The 26,862-nt window shown below is 46.6% G+C and overlaps 1 protein-coding gene across 2 annotated transcripts in view; it reads right to left on the reverse strand.

Annotated features, from left to right (window-relative positions):
- Positions 1 to 1,607: 1,607 nt before the first annotated feature.
- The window catches only part of LOC123776963 (uncharacterized), a 31,299-nt gene continuing 6,044 nt past the window's right edge, over positions 1,608 to 26,862 (reverse strand). Inside the window, exons 1-3 of one of the 2 annotated variants that reach the window (XM_045773358.2) lie at positions 17,002 to 17,224; positions 14,506 to 14,632; positions 1,608 to 10,842 (exon numbers count right to left, since the gene is read on the reverse strand). In XM_045773358.2, the coding sequence (XP_045629314.2) occupies positions 8,525 to 10,842; positions 14,506 to 14,632; positions 17,002 to 17,034 (2,478 nt within the window). In that variant the 5' untranslated portion in view covers positions 17,035 to 17,224 and the 3' untranslated portion in view covers positions 1,608 to 8,524. Of the gene's footprint in view, positions 10,843 to 14,505; positions 14,633 to 17,001; positions 17,225 to 24,992; positions 26,399 to 26,862 lie in introns of those variants that run through there. The other variant, XM_087853259.1, reaches the window with a different exon arrangement.

The following is a 26,862-nucleotide window of genomic DNA, read 5'->3' on the forward strand; positions in this document are numbered from 1 at the left end:
GTGTTCCCTCTCTCACTGGCTGTCTGTCAAATAAATAAAATCTAAAAAAAAAAAAAAAAGAAAGAAAGAAAGAAAGAAAGAAAGAAAGAAAGAAAGAAAGACCTCTCTGGGTCCCCTTTTGTACAAGAAGGCTAGGCTGTTGATCCTAGTGACCATTTAAACAAGCTAGTTCTCACTTCATTGAAGCACAATTTAAAAACAATAAAGTGTACCCATTTTAAATACACAATTCATGGACTTTTGACAAATGTTTGCACTTGCGTAGCCATGACTGTATATTTGGTGTCAAATCCAAAAAAATCATTACCAGGACCAATGGCAAGGAGATCACCCACATGTTTTCTTCTAGGAGATTTATGGTTTCAGGTCATACATTCAAATCTTTCATCCATTTTGAGCTGATTTTCATTTATGGTATAAAGCTGGGGTCCAGATTCATTCTTTTTTTTTTTTTTTTTTAAGATTTTTTATTTATTTGACAGAGAGAGACAGCCAGCGAGAGAGGGAACACAAGCAGGGGGAGCGGGAGAGGAAGAAGCAGGCTCCCAGCGGAGGAGCCCGATGCGGGACTCGATCCCAGAACGCCGGGATCACGCCCTGAGCCGAAGGCAGACGCCCAACGACTGCGCTACCCAGGCACCCCAGATTCATTCTTTTGCATGTAACTGCCCAGTTTGGCCAACATAATTTATTGAAGAGACTATCCTTTCTGAATTGTACATTCTTGGCTCCTTTGTCTAACTAAATAGACAAACCCATATATGCACAAGTTTATTTCTGGGCTCTCTATTCTATTCCACTGATCTTTGTGTATTTCTAAGCCAATGATGAAATTTAAAAGATTGTTTAATTCCAAACCTTCATATTTTTGGAGTATGATCTCATATTTATAAAATTATACACACCTTGTAAATATTTATCGGGTTAATTTCATGCAATATTCTGTGATGGGGCTGTATCCTTCCAATACCTCCCATTCACAGAACTTTCACAATCAGATAAAGGGTGTGTTTCATTAAACACAATGACCTGAATGTTTTCCAACTAGCTAAACAGGTGACCAACTGACTTTTGTACTCTATAATTCTAAGGTCATTTCTGACCTAGTCATACCTGCATAATTTTATGATGAAATATCAATATAAAGTTATACTTTTGCCTGATGACAGTTAATGGGTACTGCTAAGCAATGAAGTCACAGTAAATAAAGCAGTTTACTTACCAACACTGACCCTACTATGTCACACACAGGGAGAAACTTTATAAAGAAGTGAGCCCTCATTGACTTGCTCTATGTCTTTTTCAATTACTTCATTTTTTTTAAAGATTTTATTTATTTATTTGACATACAGAGAGATAGAGTACAAGCAGGGGGAGCAGCAGGCAGAGAGAGCAGCAGGCTCCCCACTGAGCAGGGAGCCCGATGTGGGACTCGATCCCAGGACCCTGAGATCACGAGCTGAGCCAAAGGCAGACGCTTAACCGACTGAGCCACCCAGGCGTCCCTCAATTACTTCATTTCTTTGCATGTCTGTTCTTCTAGTCCTTTTCTATTGTTCCTGTAACAAATTACTATAAACTTAGAGCCGTAAAAATTATTGCACAGCTTTTTTTTTTTTTTTTAAAGATTTTTTATTTATTTATTCGACAGAGATAGAGACAGCCAGTGAGAAAGGGAACACAAGCAGGGGGAGTGGGAGAGGAAGAAGCAGGCTCATAGCAGAAGAGCCTGATGTGGGGCTCGATCCCAGACCGCCGGGATCACGCCCTGAGCCGAAGGCAGACGCCCAACCGCTATGCCACCCAGGCGCCCCCTGCACAGCTTTTGTAGACAATACATAGTTGGATCTTGGTTTGGGACCCACTCTGAAAATCTTTTACTAGTTTTTTGCCATTCAAGGTGATTATTGAGGGGCGCCTGGGTGGCTCAGTTGGTTAAGCGTAGGCCTTTGGCTCAGGTCATGATCCTGGAGTCCCAGGATTGAGCCCCAATCTCTGCTTCTCCCTCTGACCCTCCCACATCTTGTGCTCTCTCACTCTCTCTAATAAATAAAATCTTTTTAAAAAAGTGATTTTTTACTGATATAGTCAGATTAATATATACCATATTTGTTACTAATTTCTATTTGTCACCTTTTTTGTTGTTCCACTTTGTCTTCCACTCTTTTCCTGCTTTTTGTGGTTTTAACTGAGCATTTTATATGATTCTGTTTCTTTGTTTCTTAGCAAATCAGTTATACTTTTTTTTTTTACTTTTTTAATTAGTTGTCCTAGAGTTTTCAATAAACACTGACAACTAATCCAAATATACCTTTCAAACACTATACCACTTCACGGATAATGTGAGTACCTTGTAATAACAAAATAATCTCAATTTCTCCCTCCGGTCCCTTGTATCATTGATGTCATACATCCCACGAATACAAAAGCATGATAAGAGCACACACACACTAAGATAATCATAAATAACAGAATATATTGTTGGTGTTACTACTGCAAAAAAATTGTTCTGTTACATTAAGAATTAAAAAAAATAACACTCTTGGGGCACCTCTTTGGCTCAGTTAGGAGAGCATGCAACTTTTAAACTCAGGGTCATGAGTTCAAGCCTCATGTTCAGTGTGGAGCCTACTTAACATTAAAAATAGTAATAACAATAGGGGCACCTGGCTGGCTCAGTTAGTTAAACATCTGACTCTTGATGTCACCTCAGGTCATGATCTCAGGGTCCTGAAATCGAATCCCGTATCAAGCTCAGAACTAAGCAGGGGAGTCTGCTTGAGAATCTCTCTCCCTCTGCCTCCCTCACCCCACTCTAATAAATCAAACTTTTAAAATAATAAAGAAAAATACTTTTTATTTGACCTTTACTTATTCCTCCTGCAATGATCTTCCTTTATGTAGATCCAAATTTCTGACCTATATCATTCTCCTTATCTCTAAACAAGTTCTTTTAACAATTCTTGCATGGAGGAGCTCATTGTCACCCCCTTTCCACAAATTCATATGATGAAATCCTAACCCCAAAATGTGATATTATTAAGAGATGGGGCTTTGGGAGGTGCTTAGGTCATGAGGTTGGACTCCTCATGAATGGGTTTACTGAAAGAGGTTCCACTGGCACGCCTGGGTGGCTCAGTCAGTTAAGCATCTGCCTTTGGCTCAGGTCATGGTCTCGGGGTCCTGGGATCCAGGTCCCACACTGGGCTCCCCGCTCAGCAGGGAGCTGCTTCTCCCTCTCCATCTGCCCCTCCCCCAGTTTGCAAGTGCACACACCCTCTCAAAAAAAATTTAAGGAAAAAAAAAAAAGGTTCCACCAGGATCCCTAATTTCTTCAATCATGGAAGGACACAGAAAGAAAAGCAAACTATGAACCAGGAGAAGGATCTTGACCAGAGAACTCACCCAGGCTGGCACCTTGATCTTGGACTTCCAGGCTGCAGAACTGTCAGAAATGAATGTTTATCTTTATAATAAATTACCTGGCCTCTAGTATTTTGTTATATCACCCCAAATGGACTAAGATGGCAGGTTTATTGGCAACAAATTCCCTAGTTTTTCTTTTAGAAAGCCTATTTGCCCTGCACTGTTGAAGGATAATTTTGCAATGAACAGAATTCTAGCCTGATCAGTTTTTCTCTCAAAACTTCAAATATTTAACTCCTCTCCCTTTTTGCTTGCATGGTTTCTGAGAGGATGGATGTAAGTCTTAGTTCTTCTGGAGCTAAGGTATTTTTTCCCTCAGGCTTCTTTCAAAACTTTATGATTTCAAGGAAGTTGAAAATAATATGCCTACATTGGGGTATTTTTTGGCATTTATCCTGCTTAGCGTTCTCTAAGCTTTCTGGATCTATGGTTCATTTCGTGTTATTAATTTATCTCTTAACAATATATTTTGAAACATAATTGCTATGGAGATTGAGTCCCTAACTGGCTCAAAGACTGAATACCATTTGTACATGCCATCGTCTCCAGGCCACATGGTCTGTGATGTGTCCCTCAGGGGACATCTGGGGAAAGAGCAGCTGGAGCTCTAGGCAGGGCATTGCCTTAGGGACCCACAGTGGGAAATCTGCCTCCAGAGGAAGAAAGGAAACTCAGCCCATAGGGTCCCGCCTAAATCGCATCCCCAGGCGTGCTCCCCCCAGGTGTCTACTCCAGTCCCCATGAACCACCCCTGCCCTCCCACCTAGCATGGTGGTCTACCGGCATGTTCTACCCTGCTCCCCACATGGCTCAACCCCTTTCTTACTGTCCCAATTGAGATGTGACCACACTCACACTTGGGTCTGCAAAGGAAAAGACCTCACCAAGTTGCTGTACAGAATCCTACCCCCATTCCCTCCTTCTGGGCAAGGCCCTGGCCCCACCTGACAAGTTGGGCACCAAAAGACCAACAACATCCCTAAGAGATTTGGTTTTTCTCTGCAAGACACCACCCAGAACTCAGATCACATACTGTGGATAAATACTGGGTCACATCCATGCCTTAACTTAGAAGGGAATGAGAAGTTCCAGTTGTCCATAATTTCCATCAACAATGACAAACCAGAGAGCTCAGCATCCTTAAGTATGTTAGGATGGTGACTGATGTACATTATTGGGAACTGCCAGGTGGCAGAAGTTAAACTTCTGCTACAGAAACGGTCAGTGACTTCAATCTAGCAAGGACTCTGCACACATCAGAAAGCACAATGCCTCCTAAATTTTCCCCAAATAGCTGGAACTTATGGGAAGTCACTCCACCGTAGACATTCAGGTGAACAAAGTTCAATTCAGGAAAGTGGCTGCCTCACTAGGTTCTCCCCCATTGGAATTACACAAAGTAAGGAAACATCACCTTCTGTGTTATTTTAAAGCCTTTCTGCAATGTCAACTCTCCAATATGGAATGAATAGAGATGACTGGATAAAGGAATGGTGTCATTCACCTTATCCCAGTGTGAATTCTGATTTTTCTAAAACCGTATCTTTGGCCAAACGATCACCTATATTCTTCACATTTGTCTTCCCTCGGGCTGCCCTAAAAAATCATAAATTAGGTGGCTTGTAAAAACACAAATTTATTTCTCAGTCCTGGGGGCTGGATATCTGGCGTTACACTCCTTATAGGGTCTAGTTCTGTGTCTGGTGAGATCCTGATTTATAGATTATCTTCAAAAATGGTCCTTACATGATAGAGGAAGCAAACTCTCTCAGAACTCTTATGAGGACAATAATCCCATTCGTGAGGGCTCCACACTCATGACACATTCTAACTCCAATTCCCTCCCAAAGACATCACCTCAACTCCTAATCCTATCGCACTGAAGTATAGGAATTTAACCTATGAATTTTAGTGAACAGATTCAGTTCATAATATCACTCCTAACGACGTATCAACTACGTACTTTTTGCTTTAAGGAGACTGGAGCTTTGGCTGAAAGGTTTTGCACATCCCAGCACTCCTAAGGCCTTTCTCCAGTGTAAACTCTTTGATGATAATTAAAAGTAGTATGACCAGTAAGAGATTTTCCACATTCATTGCACTCAAAAGCCTTTCTCCTGCATGAATTCTCTAGTAGTGAATGAATGCTGCCCTCTACTTAAAAGATTTCCCACATTTGGGGCACCTAGGTGGCTCAACTGGTTAAGTGTCCAACTCTTTGTTTCGGCTCAGGTCATGATCTCCTGGGTCATGGAATCAAGCTCGATTCTGGCTCCAGGCTCAACAGGAGTCAGCTTGAAGATTCTCTCCATTTGCCCAACCCTTCAGTGTTCTCTCCCTCTATAAAACAAATAAATGAATCTTTTAAAAAATAACACATTTCCCACAACCATTACACTTCTAAGGTCATTCACCTCAGCAAATCTTGAGGTTGCTTTTCTGGAAAAAGTACCTTCCACAGTCATGCACACAAAAGGCCTTTCTCCAATGTAAACTCTAGTGAGTAAAGATGCCAGTCCTGGCGATAAAAGACTTCCCACATTCACTGCACACATCAGGTATTCCCCCACTCTGAGCTCTCTAATGATAATGGGGGGCAGACATAGTGGTAAATGATTTGGCACAGTCACTACACTTACAAGGCCTTTCTCCAGGACGAACCCTATTAGTAATCAACACTGAGCTACGGTTAAGACATTTTGCACATCCACTGCAAACAGTTTTCTCTACTGTGCCATCTCTGAGGATGAATGAGGACGGAAGTATACAACAATGTCCTCAAAGGTCACACCACCCTGTCATGAAAGGGACAGATGAAACCATGAACATTCTCTCTCTGAGAACCCATAATCCAATCCACCACACATCTACCCATCTCCGTACCTCAGAATAGATGCCAGGTCCTGGTGCCACTAATGCTGCTCTCCTCTCACCTCCCATCAATCACTGTGCTCAGTCCACAGCAGTAACAGGCAGGGGGACATGGAGACGCAATCGAAGCTCTGGGTTTGGCCTGCAAGGTCCCATCCCTCTGACACGATATTCCCAGGGAGTCTCCCAGACTGTGCCCTCAAGGCAGACAATTATAGGCCCTACTTTCCCAGGAAGCCTTCAATACCAGAGCTCTGAGGCCCTTAGCTCACGCTTTCTCTCCATGTGTACAGGATTCTGTAGACTGTACCGCTCTCACGGCTTCAGACCCCAGGATGAACTCCCACACCTTCCTGCCCCACACCAAATTCTCCCTTTACTCACACTTGTACTTGTCACATGACACCCAAAGGATATTTGACAAACTCAAGCAGGTTCCAGAATCACCCCAGTATTCTCCTGGATCCCCACTGAGGGAAAGCCGCAAATGCTACTGAGAAGCCCTCCTTATTTGCCTCTAATCGTCGCTTCAGTAACAGGCACTCACAACCACAGTCAACACAGAATACTCGTAGACCCTCTTCTACTTCCCTGCTGCCCATGCTGTCCCTACACAATCAGGAACCAACCATCCTCCACTGAAACTTGTGAAAACCCCAGTCCTAAAGATCTCCCTGCCAGGCACAGCAAACCACAAATAACATTTGACCCAGAGCTTTTCTAGCAGGAAGACTCTGAAACACTCCAGACACCATAAAAGCTGACCACAAAATTCCGGTGAAGCCCTAGAACACGGAATACAGAGCAGCCCCCAACCTCACTGTCACCTTGTCTCAATCTTAGATGCCCTCAGCCATCTCTTCCAATCACCCCAAGGAACCCTGGACATCATCTGCCAGATCTTTCTCTCTCTTTCTCCCATGTCAACAATGCCCATCAACCACACCACGAGCTGTGCAAGAGAACCATTCCTGAGCACATCCTAGTAGGATACTTGACCTACTAGCAGCACTGCCACTACACTCTGCATTCCCTTCCTAACTGTGATCCAAATCTCCGCCCTGGTCCACACAACAACCATCACTTTTCAAACCCTCCATCTTGAAACTTTCCCTCAATTTCCCAAACGTTGCTGTCCAGCTCCCTAGTTGATTCCATGACTCACGCTTTTCCGACACATCTGAGACTGTAAACAATTCAGTCCATCACAAAGGTCTTGGGTTATAATGCAAATTCACACACAAGTTGGAGTATTCATATATATATATGTACGTCGATATTATTTATTTGCGATTATCAGCTCAGAGACACAGCAAGTTTGGGATGCAATGCACTCTGCTCTTTCCTTCATGCTGGGAAAGCACAATCCTGCTTTGAAATCACCCCTTAGAGGGGCGCCTGGGTGGCGCAGTCGTTAAGCCTCTGCCTTCGGCTCAGGGCATGATCCCGGTGTTCTGGGATCGAGCCCCACAACAGGCTGCTCTGCTGGGAGCCTGCTTCTTCCTCTCCCACTCCCCCTGCCTGTGTTCCCTCTCTCGCTGCCTGTAAAATAAATAAAATCTTTAAAAAAAAAAAATGAAACCACCCCTTAGAGTGCACACAATGTCTAAGACTAAAGGTAATTAAACAAAGACGGCATTTACTAATGCATAAATCAGAGCAACACGTGGCACTCAAGTCCTGTGTGGTGATTTGGAAGCTGCAGAGTCATCAAAGCATCACGAGACCAACAACATCCCCATTGGATTTGGCCTTCCTGTGCCAGTCACCACCCAGAACTCAGATCACTCACTGTGGATCAACACTGGGTCTCATCCATGCCATAACATAGAACAGAACGAGGAGTTCCAGTTACCCACACTTTAGATGAGCAAATGAAAAAGCAGACAGGTCTGCATCATTAACCATGTTGGGGTGGTGACTTATGCACATTATTGGGAACTGCCAGATGGCAGAAGTGAAAGGACATCTGCCACAGACACTAACAGTGACTTCCATCTTGCAATGACTACATTCACAGCGAAAGCACAGTGCAGGTTCTGAATTTTGACAAAAATAGCCGGAACGTAGGGGAAGTCACTCCACTGTGGATATTCAGGTGAACAAAGTTGGATTCTGGTAGGTGGCTGCCTCACAGTGCTATTTTAAATCCTTCATGCACTGTGTAGACTGTAATGATATCTAAACCATTATGACTGATAAAAAGATTTCCCACATTCATGGCACTCTAAGGCCTTTTTCCAGTGTGAAGTCTCTGGTGACGGTGGAGGGCAGAACTAGCAGTAAATGATTTCCCACATTCATTACACTCATAAGGCCGTTTACCTGAGTGAACCTTTTTGTGTACACTGAGGCTATCTTTTCGAGGAAAGGATTTGCCACATTCACTGCATTCATAAGGCCTCTCTCCACTGTGAACACTCTGGTGAGTACGATGTTGATTACTAGTGATAAAAGATTTCCCACATTGATTGCACTGATAAGGCTTCTGTCCAGTGTGAAGTCTCTGGTGGTAACGGAGGGCAGAACTAGCAGTAAATGATTTCCCACATTCATGGCATTCATAAGGCCTTTCTCCAGTGTGAACTCTCTGGTGACGACGGAGGGCAGAACTAGCAATAAATGATTTCCCACATACGTTACACTCATAAGGCCGGTCACCTGAGTGAACCATTTTGTGTACACTGAGGCTACCTTTACGGGGAAAGGATTTGCCACATTCGCTGCATTCATAAGGCCTCTCTCCACTGTGAACTCTCTGGTGAGCACGATGTTGATTACTAGTGATAAAAGATTTCCCACATTCACTGCACTTATAGGGCTTTTGTCCAGTGTGAAGTCTCTGGTGATAACGGAGGGCAGAACTACTGGTAAAAGATTTCCCACATTCATGGCACTCATAAGGCCGTTCTCCAGTGTGAAGTCTCTGGTGAGAACGGAGGGTAGAACTAGCAGTGTAAGATTTCCCACATTCACAGCACTCATAAGGCCTTTGTCCAGTATGAAGTCTCCGATGAGAAGATAGGGCAGAACTGAAAGTAAAACATTTCCCACATTCACGGCACTCATAAGGCCGTTCCCCAGTATGAAGTCTCTGGTGTGAACGGAGGGCAGAACGAGCAGTGTAAGATTTCCCACATTCACAGCACTCATAAGGACGTTCTCCAGTGTGAACTCTCTGATGATGACGGAGGGCAGAACTGGCAGTAAAATTCTTCCCACATTCATTACACTCATAAGGCCGTTCACCTGAGTGAACCTTTATGTGTACACTGAGGCTAGTTTTTCGGATAAAGGATTTTCCGCATTCACTGCACTCATAAGGCCTTTCTCCAGTGTGAACTCTCTGGTGATAACGTAAGATAAAACTACCAGCAAAAGATTTCCCACATTCGCTGCACTCGTAAGGCCTTACTCCACTGTGAACTGTTTGATGATAACGTAGGGCAGAACTGCCAGCAAAAGATTTCCCACACTCATTGCATGTATAAGGCTTTTGTCCAGTGTGAACTCTCTGGTGAGAACGGAGGGCAGAATTACTGGTAAAAGATTTCCCACATTCACTACACTCATACCGTCTTTCTCCTGCATGAGATCTCTGATGATAACAGAGGGTAGACATAGAGGGAAAAGATTTTGCACAGGCACGACACTTGTAAGAGCTTTCCCCAGGTTCAACCCTATGGGTAATCATCTCTGAGCTACAGCTAACAGATTTTGCACATCCACTGCAAACATAACTCTTCCCTCCACTGTGCCATCTCTGGGGGTGAATGAGGACAGATTTCCGACCTAACGATTTCCCACATCTGCTGCACGTGGGCTGCCTGGATCCACTGTGACTCTTTCCATGTTCATTCAGGGTTGATCTTTGCCTAAGGGATTTTCCGCATTGCCCAAACTCGTATCTTTCTCCAGTATGATATCTCTGGTGTATAGCAAATAAGGATTTGTACCTGAATATTTTCCCACATTCACTGCACACAAAGGACTGTCTTCCAAAGTGGACACCCTGGTCCTGAGTATCTGTGTGTTTGGGACCAAAGGCTTTCTTACATTCTCCCCAAGGATGATGACTTTTCCTGCTTTGTAAAGTTGTCCTGCACTGGGTGATCGTGTGTGGCTTCTCCCCAGTGTGAGTGGCCTCTGGCTGCAGATGCCCGGAGCCAGAGAGGAAGTCCTTCTGAACTTCTCCACAGGTAAAGGGCTTTCCTGAACCATGGAATCCCCAGCTCTTCACAACAGAGGCCCCGTCCACACAGCTTCTGCAGGGTTTTGCTCCCAGGTGCTGTTCCTGCTGCGGCTGAGACTTTGCACTGAAATAAAATTGTTTCCCACATGCCCCACACCTCAACAGTTTCTGGCTGTTTCCTTTTCCCTGGTGCTCAGCCAAGTGGAAAATGTCTCTCAAGACTGGACCACACAGCTCACAGGGGTGGGTCTTCCGGGAAGACACAGGTGCCGTGGGCGTCCCGGCCTGTGATGCGCCTACAGTAGTGCTCTGTGCAAAGGGTGCCTCCTCACCCTCTGCTCCACAGCAGCAACCTGAAGGCAAAGAAACGCTGGTGAAATTCGTGTTCACTATCGCGAGGGGCTGAGCCCATCACACGCATGCACCCGATTCATCTAGGCAGGAGTGTACAGCGTGCTTTTCCACACAAAGGAGATGGAATTCAACTGAAGGAGTGGCCGCTGTGCGTAACTGGGCCCAACTGGTCAAAGTATTATGGAGAGCAGCCTAGAAGGACAAAAACCTAGGGTATGACACAAGAAAGCAAGCCAGGGTCTACAACTTGTTCTCAGCCCAAAGGTTTGTGTAGAAGCGTTTCTGCTACTGGTGTCTGGCTGAGTAAAAGGCTGCGGCACAATCCAGTATCACGAAACTGACTTCAGTCAAGGGGAGTTTAAGGACATGTGAATATCTCATTTCAAAATGTCTGGGGGTGAACACTGAGGTACACAGAAAGAGCAGTGACAGAAATAGGTGGGATGTGGGTGCCTGAGATGCAAGGATTATCCCTGTACTGGCATTCACGGAATTACCAAAGAGGTAGAATCCACTTGACACAAAAATGTCAACAGCAAGGAAGGAAAGACAGAAACGGGGTGTGGCCATCGGCAATGGCACCGAACTCTGACTGAACAAACAAAGGTGCCCGGTATGACCTAACACAGGTCGGATATCACACCGTTGCCGGCTGCCACTCATGACAAACAGGCTCCCTATGAGCGCACCTGGTCATGTCTGGAGCATGGCCATGCTTTGATACACAAAGCACTCCTCCCTGTAAGCCCTAGCTGAGCAACTTCGGGGTACCAGGAAGATAGAAAGACTGTACGAAAACAGGCCAAGTGGACCGCCAGCACTGTTACTCAGTGCTACTCAGGACACAACAGACACAGAAAAATGTCCCACGGGGCTGTTATCAGCAGCAAGGTAGAATCAGAGATACCACCCTAAGCCCCAAGGAAAATCAATGCAACAGCTGTCCATGAATGACATTAGTCTCGGAGGGCTCAACAGTCCAATTAAGACAGACTAGTATACAGAGGAGCATAAGAGAGGGCACAAGCACACAGAAAAGTCGGCTGGAGACTCCACTGGCAGAGCCGTGGGTGATGGGTGGGAAATAAGGGCTGGGGCTATCTCCGCCAGCCACAGGGTGGGTGCCACTGCAGTCCTTGCTCAGAAGAGCCTCCAGCTTCCTGCTCCACAGAGGGCACTGGACTATTTGCCACCAAGTCAACCAAAGCCTAAAGCCAAAGCAATCTTCAGAGAGAAGATCAAATCTTTAGGCAGCACATTTCTGATTTCAAACTAGATTACAAAGCTATACAATCCAAAACAGAACAACGGAATGGAATGAAAAGCCTGTAAGGACAGCCACACATACACAGTCGACTACTCTTTGACAATTATGCCAAGAACTACACTGGGGGAAAAAATAACCTCTTTCCTACTGCTGTGAACTCTCAGTACACAAATGAAAAAACAGTAAGAGTGGATCCCCATCTTACAGCACCCCTTGGAACGCACGTATCATTGACTGAAGACTGAAACCTATGACCTGAACCCTAAAACTCCCAGCAAAAACAGAGGGAAAAGCCTCTTCAACCTTTCTGCTGGCAATGATTTTTTGAACAGGACACCCAAAGTTTATATAACGAAAGCAAAAGCAAACAAGTAGGACTATACTAAATTTAAAAGTTGCAGCAGGGGGTGCCTGGGTGGCTCAGTTGGTTAAGCGACTGCCTTCAGCTTGGGTCATGATCCTGGAGTCCCAGGATGGAGTCCCACATCCGGCTCCCTGCTCAGCAGGGACTCTGCTTCTCCCTCTGACCCTCCCCCCATCCTGCTCTCTCTCTCTGAAATAAATGAATACAATCTTAAAAAAAAAAAAAAAGTTGCAGCAGAGCCAAAGAAACACAAAAGAGGGAAAAGGAGATGTTCAAGGGCCCAACACGAGCTCACAATCACTGATCATCAGAGAAATGAAAACCAACACAAGGTATCACCTTGTACTTATTACAATGGCTAGTAAAAAGACAAGACCAGTTGGTGAGGATGTGGAAAAGAGCAAATCCCTGAATACCTTTGCTGGGCATACACATTAGGAAGTCATGATGGGACACATTAGGAAGGGTACACAAAAAGTTAAAAACAGAACTGCAATATATTCCACCACTGCCACTTCTAGCTATGTGTGTATCCCCAGGCAACAAAATCAGTATCTCCACAAACTATCTGCACCTCCGTATCCACTGCAGTACTGTTCATGATACCCGATATACAGCAACATCTTTAGGTGTGCGTCAGGGTTTAAAGACACAAAGAACATTTTGGGGCCCTGGCATGCACAGTAAGTAGAGCATGAGACACTTGATCACGGAGTTGTGCGTTTTAGCCCCACATGGGGTGTAGAGATCGCTAAAAAACAAAACAAAAAACAAAAACAAAACCAAAAAAAACAAACAACTTAAAAATCTTAAGCAAAATAGTAATGTGACAAAGAACATTTGGGAAACATGGGACGCCTAGATGGCTCAGTGGGTTAAGTGTGTGTGTTCCGCTCAGGTCATGAGCCCAGGGACCTGGGATCTAGTCCCACATTGGGCTCCTAGCTCAGCGGGGAGCCTGCTTCTCCCTCTCCCTGTCACTCCCCCTGCTTCTGCGTGTGCGCGCGCGCTCTCTGTCTCTCTCTGACAAATAAATAAATCTTAAAAAAAAACACACAAAAAAAAGAACGTTTAGTAAACACATATGTGCGGGAAAACTCAGACATATAAAAGGCAACACTGCCACTTGCCACAACATGGATGAACTTGGAAAACATTATGCTAATTACATGGATATCCTTTTTTTTTTTTTTAACTTATTTATTTGTGAGAGAGAGACCGAGGGAGCGCGTGTGCACATGAGGGGGAGGGCAGATGGTGGTCAGGGATACACATTTTCATTTACAAGATGATACACTTCTGAGGAACTAACATACAGCATGTCTACACTTAATACTGCACTGCAGAGCTGAAATTTGCTAAGAGGGTAGATACTAAGCTTTCTCACCACCACCAATAGAAAAAGTAACTATGCCAAGTGATGGCTGTGTTGATTAACTTCATTTTGGTAATAACTTCATAATGTTTAAGTACATGAAATCATTACGCAATACTTTTAATAATACAATTTGATTTCTCAAACACTTGTCACAAACTTGAAGGAGAGGGGGAGGCAGAAGAGAGGTAAACATTACAAAAAGATCCATACAGCACATTCTTGTGAAGTAGCCCAAGGTCCACTAAAGTAGTGACAGGACCAATGCCTCCAATTTCAGGCAGAGGCAGGCACAAGGAAATATCATCTAAGGGAAGGGTCAACACCTACGCCACCCAAAAGCCATGGATCTAGATACACGGACCCAGCCAGGGAGAGGGCAAGCAAGGTGCAATCCATCAGCCTCACTGCATGACCACTGACCTCTAATCTTAGCCGATCAGGGCTCAGCACAAAGGATATGGGGCCTGCAGGGCAGAGAAAAGGGCAGACCAACCACTGAGAGCTAGCAAAAAAAGCAACTACCCAGAAAGCTGGGGAACCAAGCAGTGCCCACAGTCCACACGAGAGAAGGACAAACCTACCCTGGACAATGGAGAGGGGGAAGCGGGAGTACAGAGTCTAGTCCAGGTCAAAGGGGAGGCTGAGGCTCTTACCCAGTGAGGATATAAGCGTAAAGTTCTCCAGCATCACATGGTGGTACAGCCGTCTCTGAGCCTCATCAAGAAGCCTCCATTCCTTCCAGGAGAAGTACACGGCAACGTCCTCAAAGGTCACACCACCCTTTCATGAAAGGAACAGATGAAACCATGAACATTCTGAGAACCCACAATCCAATCCCCCACACATCTACCCCAGTCTCCCCACCTCAAAATAAATACCAGGTCCTGGTGCCACAAATGCTGCTCTCCTTTCACCTTCCCATCACTCACTGTGCTCAGTCCACAGCAAACAGAGGCACGGGGACACGCAGACGCAATCGAGACTCTGGCTTTGGCCTGCAAGGTCCCATCCCTCTGACACGATATTCCCGGGGAGTCTCCCAGATTGTGCCCTCAAGGCAGACAATTATAGGCCCTGCTTTCCCAGGAAGCCTTCAATACCAGAGCCCTGAGGCCCTTAGCTCACGCTTTCTCTCCATGTGTACAGGATTCTGTAGACTGTACCGCTCTCACGTCTTCAGACCCCAGGATGAACTCCCACACCTTCCTGCGCCACCCAAGGATTCTCCCTTGTCTCACACTTGTACTTGTCACATGACACCCAAAGGATATTTGACAAACTCAAGCAGGTTCCAGAATCACCCCAGTATTCTCCTGGATCCCCACTGAGGGAAAGCCGCAAATGCTACTGAGAAGCCCTCCTTATTTGCCTCTAATCCTCGCTTCAGTAACAGACACTCACAACCACAGTCAACACAGAATACTCGTAGACCCTCTTCTACTTCCCTGCTGCCCATGCTGTCCCTACACAATCAGGAACCAACCATCCTCCACTGAAACTTGTGAAAACCCCAGTCCTAAAGATCTCCCTGCCAGGCACAGCAAACCACAAATAACATTTGACCCAGAGCTTTTCTAGCAGGAAGACTCTGAAACACTCCAGACACCATAAAAGCTGACCACAAAATTCCGGTGAAGCCCTAGAACACGGAATACAGAGCAGCCCCCAACCTCACTGTCACCTTGTCTCAATCTTAGATGTCCTCAGCCATCTCTTCCAATCACCCCAAGGAACCCTGGACATCATCTGCCAGATCTTTCTCTCTCTTTCTCCCATGTCAACAATGCCCATCAACCACACCACGGGCTGTGCAAGGGAACCATTCTTGAGCACATCCTTGAGACCTACTAGCAGCACTGCCACTACACTCTGCATTCCCTTCCTAACTGTGATCCAAATCTCCGCCCTGGTCCACACAACAGCCATCACTTTTCAAACCCTCCATCTTGAAACTTTCCCTTAATTTCCCAAACGTTGCTGTCCAGCTTCCTAGTTCATTCCATGACTCACGCTTTTCTGACACATCTGAGGCTGTAAACAATGTCAACACAATGTAGGACATCCCCAAGGAAAATCAACCCACATTACCCTCAATCCAGGTAACGGGAGTTTCCATCCCTTCAGCTGCTAGGAACTGTGAAAATTAACAACTGGAACCTTCACTACTATGGACTTGGGAGGTTGCAGCATAGGGAGCTCTCAGGCACTGCCACAGTGACCAACTGCAGACCACAGAGGAAGAGACAGACTTGACCTTATGTGGGGATACTACTTCACTAGCACAGAGCCAAAATACACGATTTCCTGATCATCCCAAGCAACAGCTCAGCCAATGAGAAGCCACAACTCCCATCTTACTCCAGTGGACTCGCAGTTTATAACAACAGCCTTCCCAACTTTGCCCCTTTCCCCTTTAAAAAGACTACCCTTCTTTTGTTCTCCACATTGGCCTACTGTTTTGGCTCAGCTTGGTTACTCCGAATTGTAGTTCACTTTCCTTTCCATATAAACCCACTTCTGAGGGTAAAAGAGCAATTTTTAAGGTTCACAGACCAAAACTCCTGGGGTTTTCCCTCACTCCCCCCATTCTCCTCCCACCTGCAACACCTACAATTTGCCTTAGACCTTCTCAGAAGGTAGACCAGTAGTCAACCAGTTCTCCAGCATCCAAGGTGCACAAGGCAGCAGTCCGTGGACAATACGAGCGACCACTGCAACTCCCTCCTCCTGCGCTCCCTGCCTCCTCGCTCACCCCCGCCGCGGGTTCTCGTCTCTGCGGCCGGGGAAAACCTATTGACACCTGGCTTAGACCACCTCTCGTTACCGCCATGACACACGGACTGCTCAGGCAGCGAGGGGACAGGCCTCGCTGGCCGCGCCGCACCTTGCTCCTGACACAAGGCCGGGAGACGTGCTGTTCCCCGCTGGGGGCGCAGACCGCCTCCAGCCTCTGCCCCAGCCGGCCCCTCAGCCCCGAGCCCGCTCCCGCAGCCAGCACGCCGGCGCTCACACACGGGCCCCCGCCCGCCGGCGCCTCCCTGTCCCGGACACCGGGGCCTGGGCCGCAGGGACGCGAGCAGGCGCCCCGCTCCGGGCCTTTCGCGTCTGCGTGGGGGGACGGCGGGGAGGGCGGGGAGGCGAGCGTTTACCTGAGCCGGGTCCCTGGGCGCGGCCGCCGCCATCGGACTCGGTGGGCCGGCAGCGGGGCCGGAAGGGAACGGACACCCGGACTCAACGGTGTGCGGCGAGGACAGCGCCTCCCCTCGCGTCCTCACCGTCAGTCACCCCGGGCCGGAACCCGCGGTCAGGAACCTTAGCGGATAAAAGGACCTAACCTGAGGCTAAAAGACCGCCAGCGGGGGATGAGAGCGGAAGTCCCGCCCCCAGCGGATGCGCTCGGCTAGGAAGGCCGTGTCCCCTTCCCTCATTGGCTCTGCGCTGCACGGCGCCCTCAGAGGCCAGGCTCTTCCGGGGGGTGTGGCTTCCGGAGCTCTGGCGGTCTCAGAAAGGGGTCCTCCGCCCTGGGCTTCCGCGCTTAGGTCTCCCTACACGTCAGTAAAAACTAAAAGACAGGCATCACCTCGGAGACCTCTTAGGAGAGGGCTTCACAAGACCAGGAAAAGATGGAATCACACAGAGCGGGTCACCGTGCTGGACCAACGTGCCTGGACTTGGTGAAGCTTTTTATCATCACAATGTGACTTCTGTCATTCTTGAAAACTCTGAGGCATACTACTGCCAACCTTAAGTATAAATAGCCAGTTATTTTACTAGCAAACCGAGTTTCTTCAGGAACAGAGGAATCTCAACTCGGGATAAGTACACCGTGGCCAACCACAAGCAAGTCTGAAGAGAAAAAGGGAAAGTCAGCTTTTATTAGGTCTTAGAAGGAGTTTAGAGAGGGTGGCTTTCAAGAAAAGGTCATTCAAGAAAAGCGTTTGAGGTCCTGGCAGTGTTTCATTGCCTGCATGCCAAGGTTAGTGTGTCCTTGCTGGGACAGGAGAGATCATCCCTTCTTTCCTTAAAAGAAGATTACAGTCCTACCAAGAAAGCATCCTCCCTTATCAAGATAAAAAGTATCGGGGCGCCTGGGTGGCTCAGTCGTTAAGGGTCTGCCTTCAGCTCAGGGCCCAATCCCAGGATCCTGGGATGGAGCCCCGCATTGGGCTCCCTGCTCTGCTGGGAGCCTGCTTCTCCCTTTCCCACGCTCCCTGCTTGTGTTCCCTCTCTCGCTGGCTATCTCTCTGTCAAATAAATAAATAAAATCTTAAAAAAAAAAAAAAAAGATAAAAAGTATCTTCCTTCCTCCTGCTGATTATACATGTCCTACCTGTGAGGGAGCTCCCCATTCAGGGCCAAGTGACTCCATTTTAAATGGGGCTTCCTTTACTAATTTTCACAGTACTTTGGAGGGAGAAGTAAAGGGGACATTTAGAGCAACCGGAAAAGTTAAACCGAAAGGAGAATGCAAATGTCATATTTATTCACTGTTCTACCCAACGTGCATTGAGTTCATACTGAGTTTTCAGGAACTTTGGATTGGTGTATGGGAGACATGCAAGCACAAAAGAAGCGCTCCTGCCTTCGTGTGGCTTTTAGTATGTTCAAGGAAGGACAGGAAACATGAATGCAGAAATACGAAGTCGGTGTTAGAATGTGGCAGGTGTAATGGGAACAAGGCTAGGGGAGTTTATAAGACGAGGGGACTCCATATAGTATTTACACCGGGTGCAAAGAAAACCCTTGTCCATAAGAACACCACTGAGCAAAGATGAGTCATTTGGGTCTTTATTTTTATCAGTTCTGTTAAAGGATAAAGTGATCTACATTAAAATTTCCAAAAGGTAGCTCTTTCTCCCCACCTGTCCTTTCCCCATGCTTTAATAAAATCACCTTTTTGGCACCAAAAATAATTTTTTTTTCCCAAAGAGCTTATTTGAGGAAACAGCAAATCCATTCAGGCAGCACCAAACGAAACTAGGGGTAAAGCTTTTGTAGACAAAAAACAAGAATCCAAGCAAAGAAGTTATATGATTGTCTAGAACATAAGGAATTGCCCATTTCAGAAAGCCTACTTCTCTGTTTGTGATTGGGTGTTCTTAGGTTCCATTGCCATTTCTTACCCTGGAGGTTTTTACAAGAATTCGCTCTAGGTTTGGTGTCTGTTCGCTTTTGTAGGTGGCTAGCGCAGGGAACCACCTGCGTCTAACAGACTCCTTCTGGATGTAGACTTGGAAGCAAAAGAAGGAGCTGGCTAGGTGGCTTCTGTGGAGTCTTCAGCAGTCGAGAGCCTGGAACTCCAGCCCCATAAGGCTTGGATCACTGCAGAGGCACTGAGCATATGTGCAACTGGAACCCTTCAGTAGTCGAGAGCCTGGAACTCCAGTCCCATAAGGCTTGGATCACTGCAGAGGCACTCAGCATGTGTGCAACTGGAACCCTTCACTCTGCTGCTCATTACAGTCTGTACATTTACAGTCTCCCTGTACTGGAGCCTGGAGGGAGACAGTTTCGTCTTCCCTAAAAACTTTTTTTGACAGAGAGAGACAGCCAGTGAGAGAGATAACACAAGCAGGGGTAGTGGGAAAGGAAGAAGCAGGCTCGCAGCAGAGCAGAGAGCCCCATGCAAGGCTCGATCCCAGGACCCCGGGATCATGCCCTGAGCCGAAGGCAGACGCTTAACGACTGAACCACCCAGGCATCCCTAAAAACTTGTTTTCTGTGCACTGACCCTATCAACATCTCATTAGAAATGGTGATTCTCTGCCCACAACTGAGACCTTTTGACTCAGACTTTTGGGGGGTAATTAAACAATCCCCCCCTTTTTAAAACAAGCTTCCGGATGAGATAGACACACAGTAAAACATTCCATCTCCTTCCTGTGGTTCCTGTGGACAGGGCACCTGATAGTCTTGTGATTCACAAGAATTTCCTCGACCGGTACAGGATTTCATAACCTAGGCTGCAAAACGTACCAGCACACATTTATTTCCTTCCTTAAAAAAGTAATGTCTAAAATGTCTACTTTTCTCTTATTAAGGGATGACTACTCTTTTATGAACAGAGAAAATGTTTACTGGAAAGGAATATGAGTTTTAATCAGGAGGCGGGAGAAGGTGGACTCTTGTACAGAGGCCAACTCCAAGGTTTCTGCCTCACCCTTGGGTGTTTAAAAAGCTTCGGGCAGGCGCGCGCTCAGCAGCTTCAGCGGCTGCTTTCACCTCAGGTCATGATCCCAGGAGATCAGGTCATGATCTCTCAGTAGAGAGCCTGCTACTGCCTCTCCCTCTGCCTGCCACTCTGCCTACCTGTGCTCTCTGTCAAGTAAATAATGATCTTTAAAAAAAATAAAAAGCTTAAGGTAGTTAACCAATAAAGGGAGTACAAGGTCTGAAACATTTCTCGACTACATGCACACTCAGTGGTGCGGCTACAGATGTTCCCACAGCGCTGGGAGACTGTACAGGGGGGTCTGGTTCCATAATGCCTAGGGGTCGTGCAAAAGGGTCTGTTCTGTTTTGTGGCATGCAGAATGCTCAGCTCTTTCTAGGAGAGAAAGCATGACCTACAGATGAACACAGAAAGGTTAATCAATCATGGAGGCAAATAGGGCGCTTGTTAAGCCTTCAGGATTACGAGGTTGGCTGGAGGGCCCGAGGTGACTTCACCCATACACACTGCTTTACTTAGCACTGAAAGGGGACCTCGCCTGCCCCCATGTTGACCTCAAACTTTCTAGTTGGGTTCTTCTTTTCAGCTTGCCTCTTGACTCAGTTGGAAGACCCTGCTGGCAAGGCATCCCCTGATGGGAACCAATAAGTACCCCCTCAAACTCTAAGGGTTGCCCTAGGCCAGCAAGTCCCCACCAATGACTGACTCCAGGACAATGATCTATTTGACTTTCACTGCCTACCTGCATGTAGCCACTCACCTTACCCCCAGGTTTTCCCCTCTCTAAACCTGGAAGTGTTCTTAGCACTTTGGAGACAATCTTTGAGAGCTTAGGCCATTGTCTTCTCTGTGTTGGGTTCCCTGAGATTCCTTTCTTGTTTAGCACCACTCCTTTCTCTGCCTTTGGATTTAGTCACCATGGAGTGGCCAAACCAAGTCTGTCTGGGGCCCCCAGACTAGGTGCTCTTGCACCCCTGTGCCCCAACACTACAACAAAGTCGTCTTTGTTGACCAACCATAATTTGTTGACGTCTTTTCCCCTGAAGAGAATCGTGGACAACCTAATCTGCTGAGTTTAGTCCAGACTTCGACACCCCATCGGTATCAGAAGGCACCAGTGGTCATGTTGGTGCACGTGGGAGGAATTCAGGACTCACCTCTGGACTGTGCTGCGTCTCATACCTGGACAAGAATGGCTGGAGCTCTGGGCAGGGCATTACCTTAGGGATCCACACGTGGGAACATCAGCCCCAGAGGAAGTAATGGACTCCGCACAGAGGGTCCTTCCTGAATTGCCTCCAGGTGTGTCACCCTCCTGCAGGTGCTCCCCTGTCCCTGCACACTTGCCCTCCCACCCAGCACCGTGGTCCCCCTGTAGGCCTCTTCTTGGCTGATCCTCCCGGTTGAGAGGGAGGTTGATCTCACCTGGGGACAAGGCAAAAAAGGCTTCAGCCAATTCCCAAACTAACGTGCCTGACCTGGGGACCCTATGCCTCCGGTAGAGGCCCTACTCTGCCTAGACAACCGTCCTTCCAGTGGAGAGGAAGGCCAGTACTGAGCCCAACCTTCTAGGTAAGGCCTTGCTTCACCTGTCTCCCAATCCTTCAAGGTAAGGGGGCAGCCAGAAGTGGCCCTAGTGTTCCTTCACAGTCTTCCCCGGTCAGCTGTCCGCAAACACAGCCCACAGAGGTGGTGAGCCGCACGGAACATAGACTCCTTTGTGGACCAGAAAGAGAAGGAATTTAATCATTTGGAGGTAATCACGTAAGAGGGAAAGTCCTTCCAAGGTACTGGGTGGGATCGGAGGAAGCAACTCTGACCTGGGCGGGTGTACAAGACAACCTTGTCACTACTACGCTGAGACCACCCAGATTTTCAGTCACCAGTCAGGGTGTTCAGGGACGTCCCTCCTCTCTGGACGGACGAGATTAGTCTGCCTGTGAGGCTCCTGCAGACCTCCAGCCAGCTCACAGCCCCACAGCTGTTGTCTGCCAGGTGTTGTGAAGTCTCCCGCCTACACAGGCCAAAGTTTAGTTTTCCCCCAAACACCCAAGTAGTTGTTCAACACCTTCTCTGAGCATATCCCGCTCTTGTAATGGGAGAAGTTATACTTTGGAAATTGGCAAGCACTACAAAGCGGGGATGCATTTTTCTATTTCTGAACGCCTGGACTTTAGAAGGGCATTACGTAACGGTAGGAATGCACTGAACAACTAAACAAGGAAGGTATTTTGGGCCATTACATTTTGCGGGACACAAAAAATCTGAGAAAAAATGAAGAAGAAATAGAATTCCAGAATTACTGAGACTCCATTGAGACATCACACCATGTGCAAATGAGGAAATTCCATCGCATATCTGTTAGTATACATGTCTTATTTGTAAATGAAAAGGAACTAGTCATAACTCGTATGAAAGAAAACGGGCAAATGTAAACAGAAATTGTACCAAAGAAGACATATAGGTGATAAAGATAACACATTAAACAATGCTGGAAGGCAGAAAGCCGTAGGAAATGCGATTACGACATAGCACTACACATGTATTAAAAGGGCTGACATGGAACACTGACCCTCTCAAGTACTAGAAGGGATGAAAATACTGGAACTCATACGTAACCGGAGGGAATGCAGTAGTGAACACTTCAGACCCCATTTTGGCCCTTGATTCATGAAAGTGTTAACACTCACCTACCTGTGCCTACCATGGTGCTTTGATTTTTAGCAGAAGAGAAATGAAACCTCTATCCTCATAAGGAATTATAATGAAAATATATAGAGGGAATCGTTTGTGAAAAGGGAACACAGGAAATAATCACGTGCTCCAAACAGATGAAGAGATTGGTATACATCCAGAGAAGGAAACAGTACCACTGAATGAAAGGGACATACATGCACAAACTCCAACACTTCAGACCGAAGAAAAAGGCTGAGAAGTCCACCTTGAGGAGAAATGGTTTTTTCAAGGACTTTGGGACAGATCTTGAGCAACCGTGAATAGGAGTAGGACTCTGCACCACCACCTCCAGAAAGACCTGTGTTTTTCACCCTAGGCCTGGAGACGACCTGGGAGACAACCTGGGACGAGGATGTTTCAGAACAGGCGTCTGCCATAGTCCTTTAGGACACCAACAAGAATGCTGGCCGGGCGGGGTCACTAAAGCTACATCTGGAAACTATGAATTCTCTCCTGCCTTTTACCTGTGGGCAGCATAACGGTCTTCACATATATGCACCGGAGAGGATATGGGAATTCAGGGACGTTTGGATTATTTTATAATGACCTGTTATACAGGATACATGTGTCTGAAAGTGGAGAATTTCTGTGCACACTGACCCTGCCAGCAAATCAGTACAACATCTATGGATAAACTTTTATAAGACTTACACTCCATTAGGGGCCTGACGCGGCAGTCCTCTAAGTACCTAATTACCCAATCTCCTAGATTACCAATTACAGTTGCCCCGCCCCTGTGGTGTTACAAGTGAATACTGTATACCAGATCACACGGTTCCTTTGAAGGATCTGGGATAGAGATTCCACTCAGCAGTGCCTGGGATCCCGTGCTGTCAGCTGAGGACAAGCAAATACTCCTGTTGTTTCCACATGCGCTGGAGATGATCTCAACTGCTCCCTCTTCAAGGTGACCTCTGAGCACACAAAACATGCTGGCATCAACACCACAAAACCCAGATATGGATCCCAGAAGACTGTATTAGCTAGAACTGCCATAACACAGTACCACACAATGGGTGATCAGACGACAGAAAATTATTTTTCCACGAATCTCGAGTCTCGAAATTGAAGATAAGGTGTCAACAGGGATACTCTCTTCTGAGGCCTCTCTCCTTGGCTTGTAGTGGGGATTCCTTGTCTTCACATGGTCATCTCTGTGTCCTTGTATCCTCATCTCTTCTCATCTTGAAGCCAGCCATACTTCATAGGAGTCCATCCTAATAACCCATTTCAACTTTGTATCGCTTTAAAGATGCTGTGTCTAACTATAGTCACACTGTGAGGTACTGGGGGTTATAACGTCAAAATAACAGATTTTGGGTATACAATTCAGCCCATCACAATGGTCTTGGGTTATAATGCAAATTCACACACAAGCTAGAGTATTTATGAATCTATGTATGTCAATATTATTTATTTGCGATTATCCTCTCAGAGACAGAGCAAATCTGGGATGCAATGTAACCTGCTCTTTCCTTCATGGTGGGAGAGCACAGTCCAGCTTTCAAGCCACCCCTTAAAGAGTGCACACAATGTCTAAGACTAAAGGTAATTAAACAAAGACGGCATTTACTAAATGCATAAATCAGAGCAACACGTGGCACTCAAGTCCTGTGTGGTGACTTGGAAGCTGCAGTCATCAAAGCATCATGAGACCGACAACATCCCCACTGGATTTGGCCTTCCTGTGCCAGTCACCACCCAGAACTCACATCACTCACTGTGCCGTAACGTAGAACAGAATGAGGAGTTCCAGTTACCCATAATTTAGATGAACAAATGAAAAAGCAGACAGGTCTGCATCATTAACCATGGTGGGGTGGTGACTTACACACATTATTGGGAACTACGAGGTGGCAGAGGTGAAAGGACATCTGCCACAGACACAGTGACTTCCATCTTGCAATGACTGCGTGCACAGCGAAAGCACAGTGCAGGTTCTGAAATTTTCCAAAAATAGGGGGAACTTATGCGAAATCACTCCATTGAGGACATTCAGCTGAATCAAGTTCAATTCAGGTACGTGGCTGCCTCACAGAGGTTGTCATGCGGCCTGAACTATACTGATCAAAGAAGTATCACCTTCCACGCTATTTTAAACCCTTCCTGCAGTGTGAAGACTCTTATGATATCTAAAACCATTAGGAGTTATAGAAGATATCCCACATCCAGGGCACCTTAAGGCCTTTCTCCAGTGTGAACACTCTGGTGCGAACGGAGGCCACAACTAACAGTAAATGATTTCCCACATTGATTACACTCATAAGGTCTTTCTCCAGTGTGAACTCTCCGGTGGTAACGGAGGGTAGAACTGGCAGTAAAAGATTTCCCACATTCAGAGCATTCATAAGGCCTTTCTCCAGTGTGAACTCTCTGGTGACAACGGAGAGCAGAACTAGTACTACAAGATTTCCCACATTCATTGCACTTATAAGGCTTTTCACCAGTGTGAATGCTCCGGTGACAAGCAAGGGCAGAACTACTCCTAAAGGATTTGCCACATTCATGGCACTTATAAGGCTTTTCTCCAGTGTGAACTCTCCGGTGATAACGGAGGGCCTCATTAGTAGTGTAAGATTTCCCACACTCATAGCACTCATAAGGCCTTTCTCCAGTGTGAAGTCTCTGGTGAGAACGGAGGGCAGAATTACTAGTACAAGATTTCCCACATTCATTGCACTCATACCATCTTTCTCCTCCATGAGATCTCTGATGAGAAGAGAGGGCAGTCTTAGAGGGAAAGGATTTTGCACAGGCACGACACTTGTAAGACCTTTCCCCAGGATCAGCCCTATGGGTAATCATCTCTGAGCTACATCTAACAGATTTTGCACATCCACTGCAAACATAACTCTTCCCTCCACTGTGCCATCTCTGGGGGTGAATGAGGACAGATTTCCGACCTAACGATTTCCCACATCTGCTGCACGTGGGCTGCCTGGATCCACTGTGACTCTTTCCATGTTCATTCGGGGTTGATCTTTGTCTACGGGATTTTCCACATTGGCCAAACTCGTATCTTTCTCCAGTATGATATCTCTGGTGTATAGCAAATAAGGATTTGTACCTGAATGTTTTCCCACATTCACTGCACACAACGGACTGTCTTCCAATGTGGACACCCTGGTCCTGAGTATCTGTGTGTTTGGGACAAAAGATGTTCTTACATTCTCCCCAAGGATGATGACTTTTCCTGCACTGGAAGATTTCATTTGGCTTCTCCCCAGTATGAGTGACCTCTGCCTGCAGATGCCCGGAGCCAGAGAGGAAGTCCTTCTGAATTTCTGCACAGGTAAAGGGCTTTCCTGAACCATGGAATCCCCAGCTCTTCACAACAGAGGCCCCGTCCACACAGCTTCTGCAGGGTTTTGCTCCCAGGTGCTGTTCCTGCTGCTGCTGAGACTTTGCACTGAAATAAAATGGTTTGCCACATGCCCCACATCTCAACAGTTTCTGGCTGTTTCCTTTTCCCTGGTGCTCAGCCAAGTGGAAAATGTCTCTCAAGACTGGACCACACATCTCACAGGGGTGGGTCTTCCGGGAAGACACAGGTGCCGTGGGCGTCCCGGCCTGTGACGCGCCTACAGTAGTGCTCTGTGCAAAGGGTGCCTCCGCATCCTCTGCTCCACAGCAGCAACCTGAAGGCAAAGAAACGCTGGTGAAATTCGTGTTCACTATCGCGAGGGGCTGAGCCCATCACACGCATGCACCCGATTCATCTAGGCAGGAGTGTACAGCATGCTTTTCCACACAAAGGAGATGGAATTCATTTGAAGGAGTGGTCGCCGTGCTTTACTGGGTCCAACTGGTCAAGTATTGTGGAGAGCACTCTAGAAGGACAAAAACCTAGGGTATGACACAAGGAAGAGAACCAGGGTCTACAACTTGTTCTCTGACCAAAGGTTTGTGTAGGACCATTTCTGCTATTGATATTAGGCTCAGGAGAGGCTGCGGGAATATCCAATCCCTAGAAATTTGCTTTTGTTCAAGGTAGTTTAAGGGCATGTGAATAGCTCATGGTAAAACTTTCAGGAGTGAATGTCGGACTACTCGGAAAAAGCAGTGAGAGATATTGGCAAGATGTGGAGATTCGAGAAGCATT

Source organism: Ursus americanus, chromosome 21, assembly GCF_024610735.1.
Source record: "Ursus americanus isolate L20-20 chromosome 21, mUrsAme1.1.p, whole genome shotgun sequence".
Taxonomy (NCBI): Eukaryota; Metazoa; Chordata; class Mammalia; order Carnivora; family Ursidae; genus Ursus; species Ursus americanus.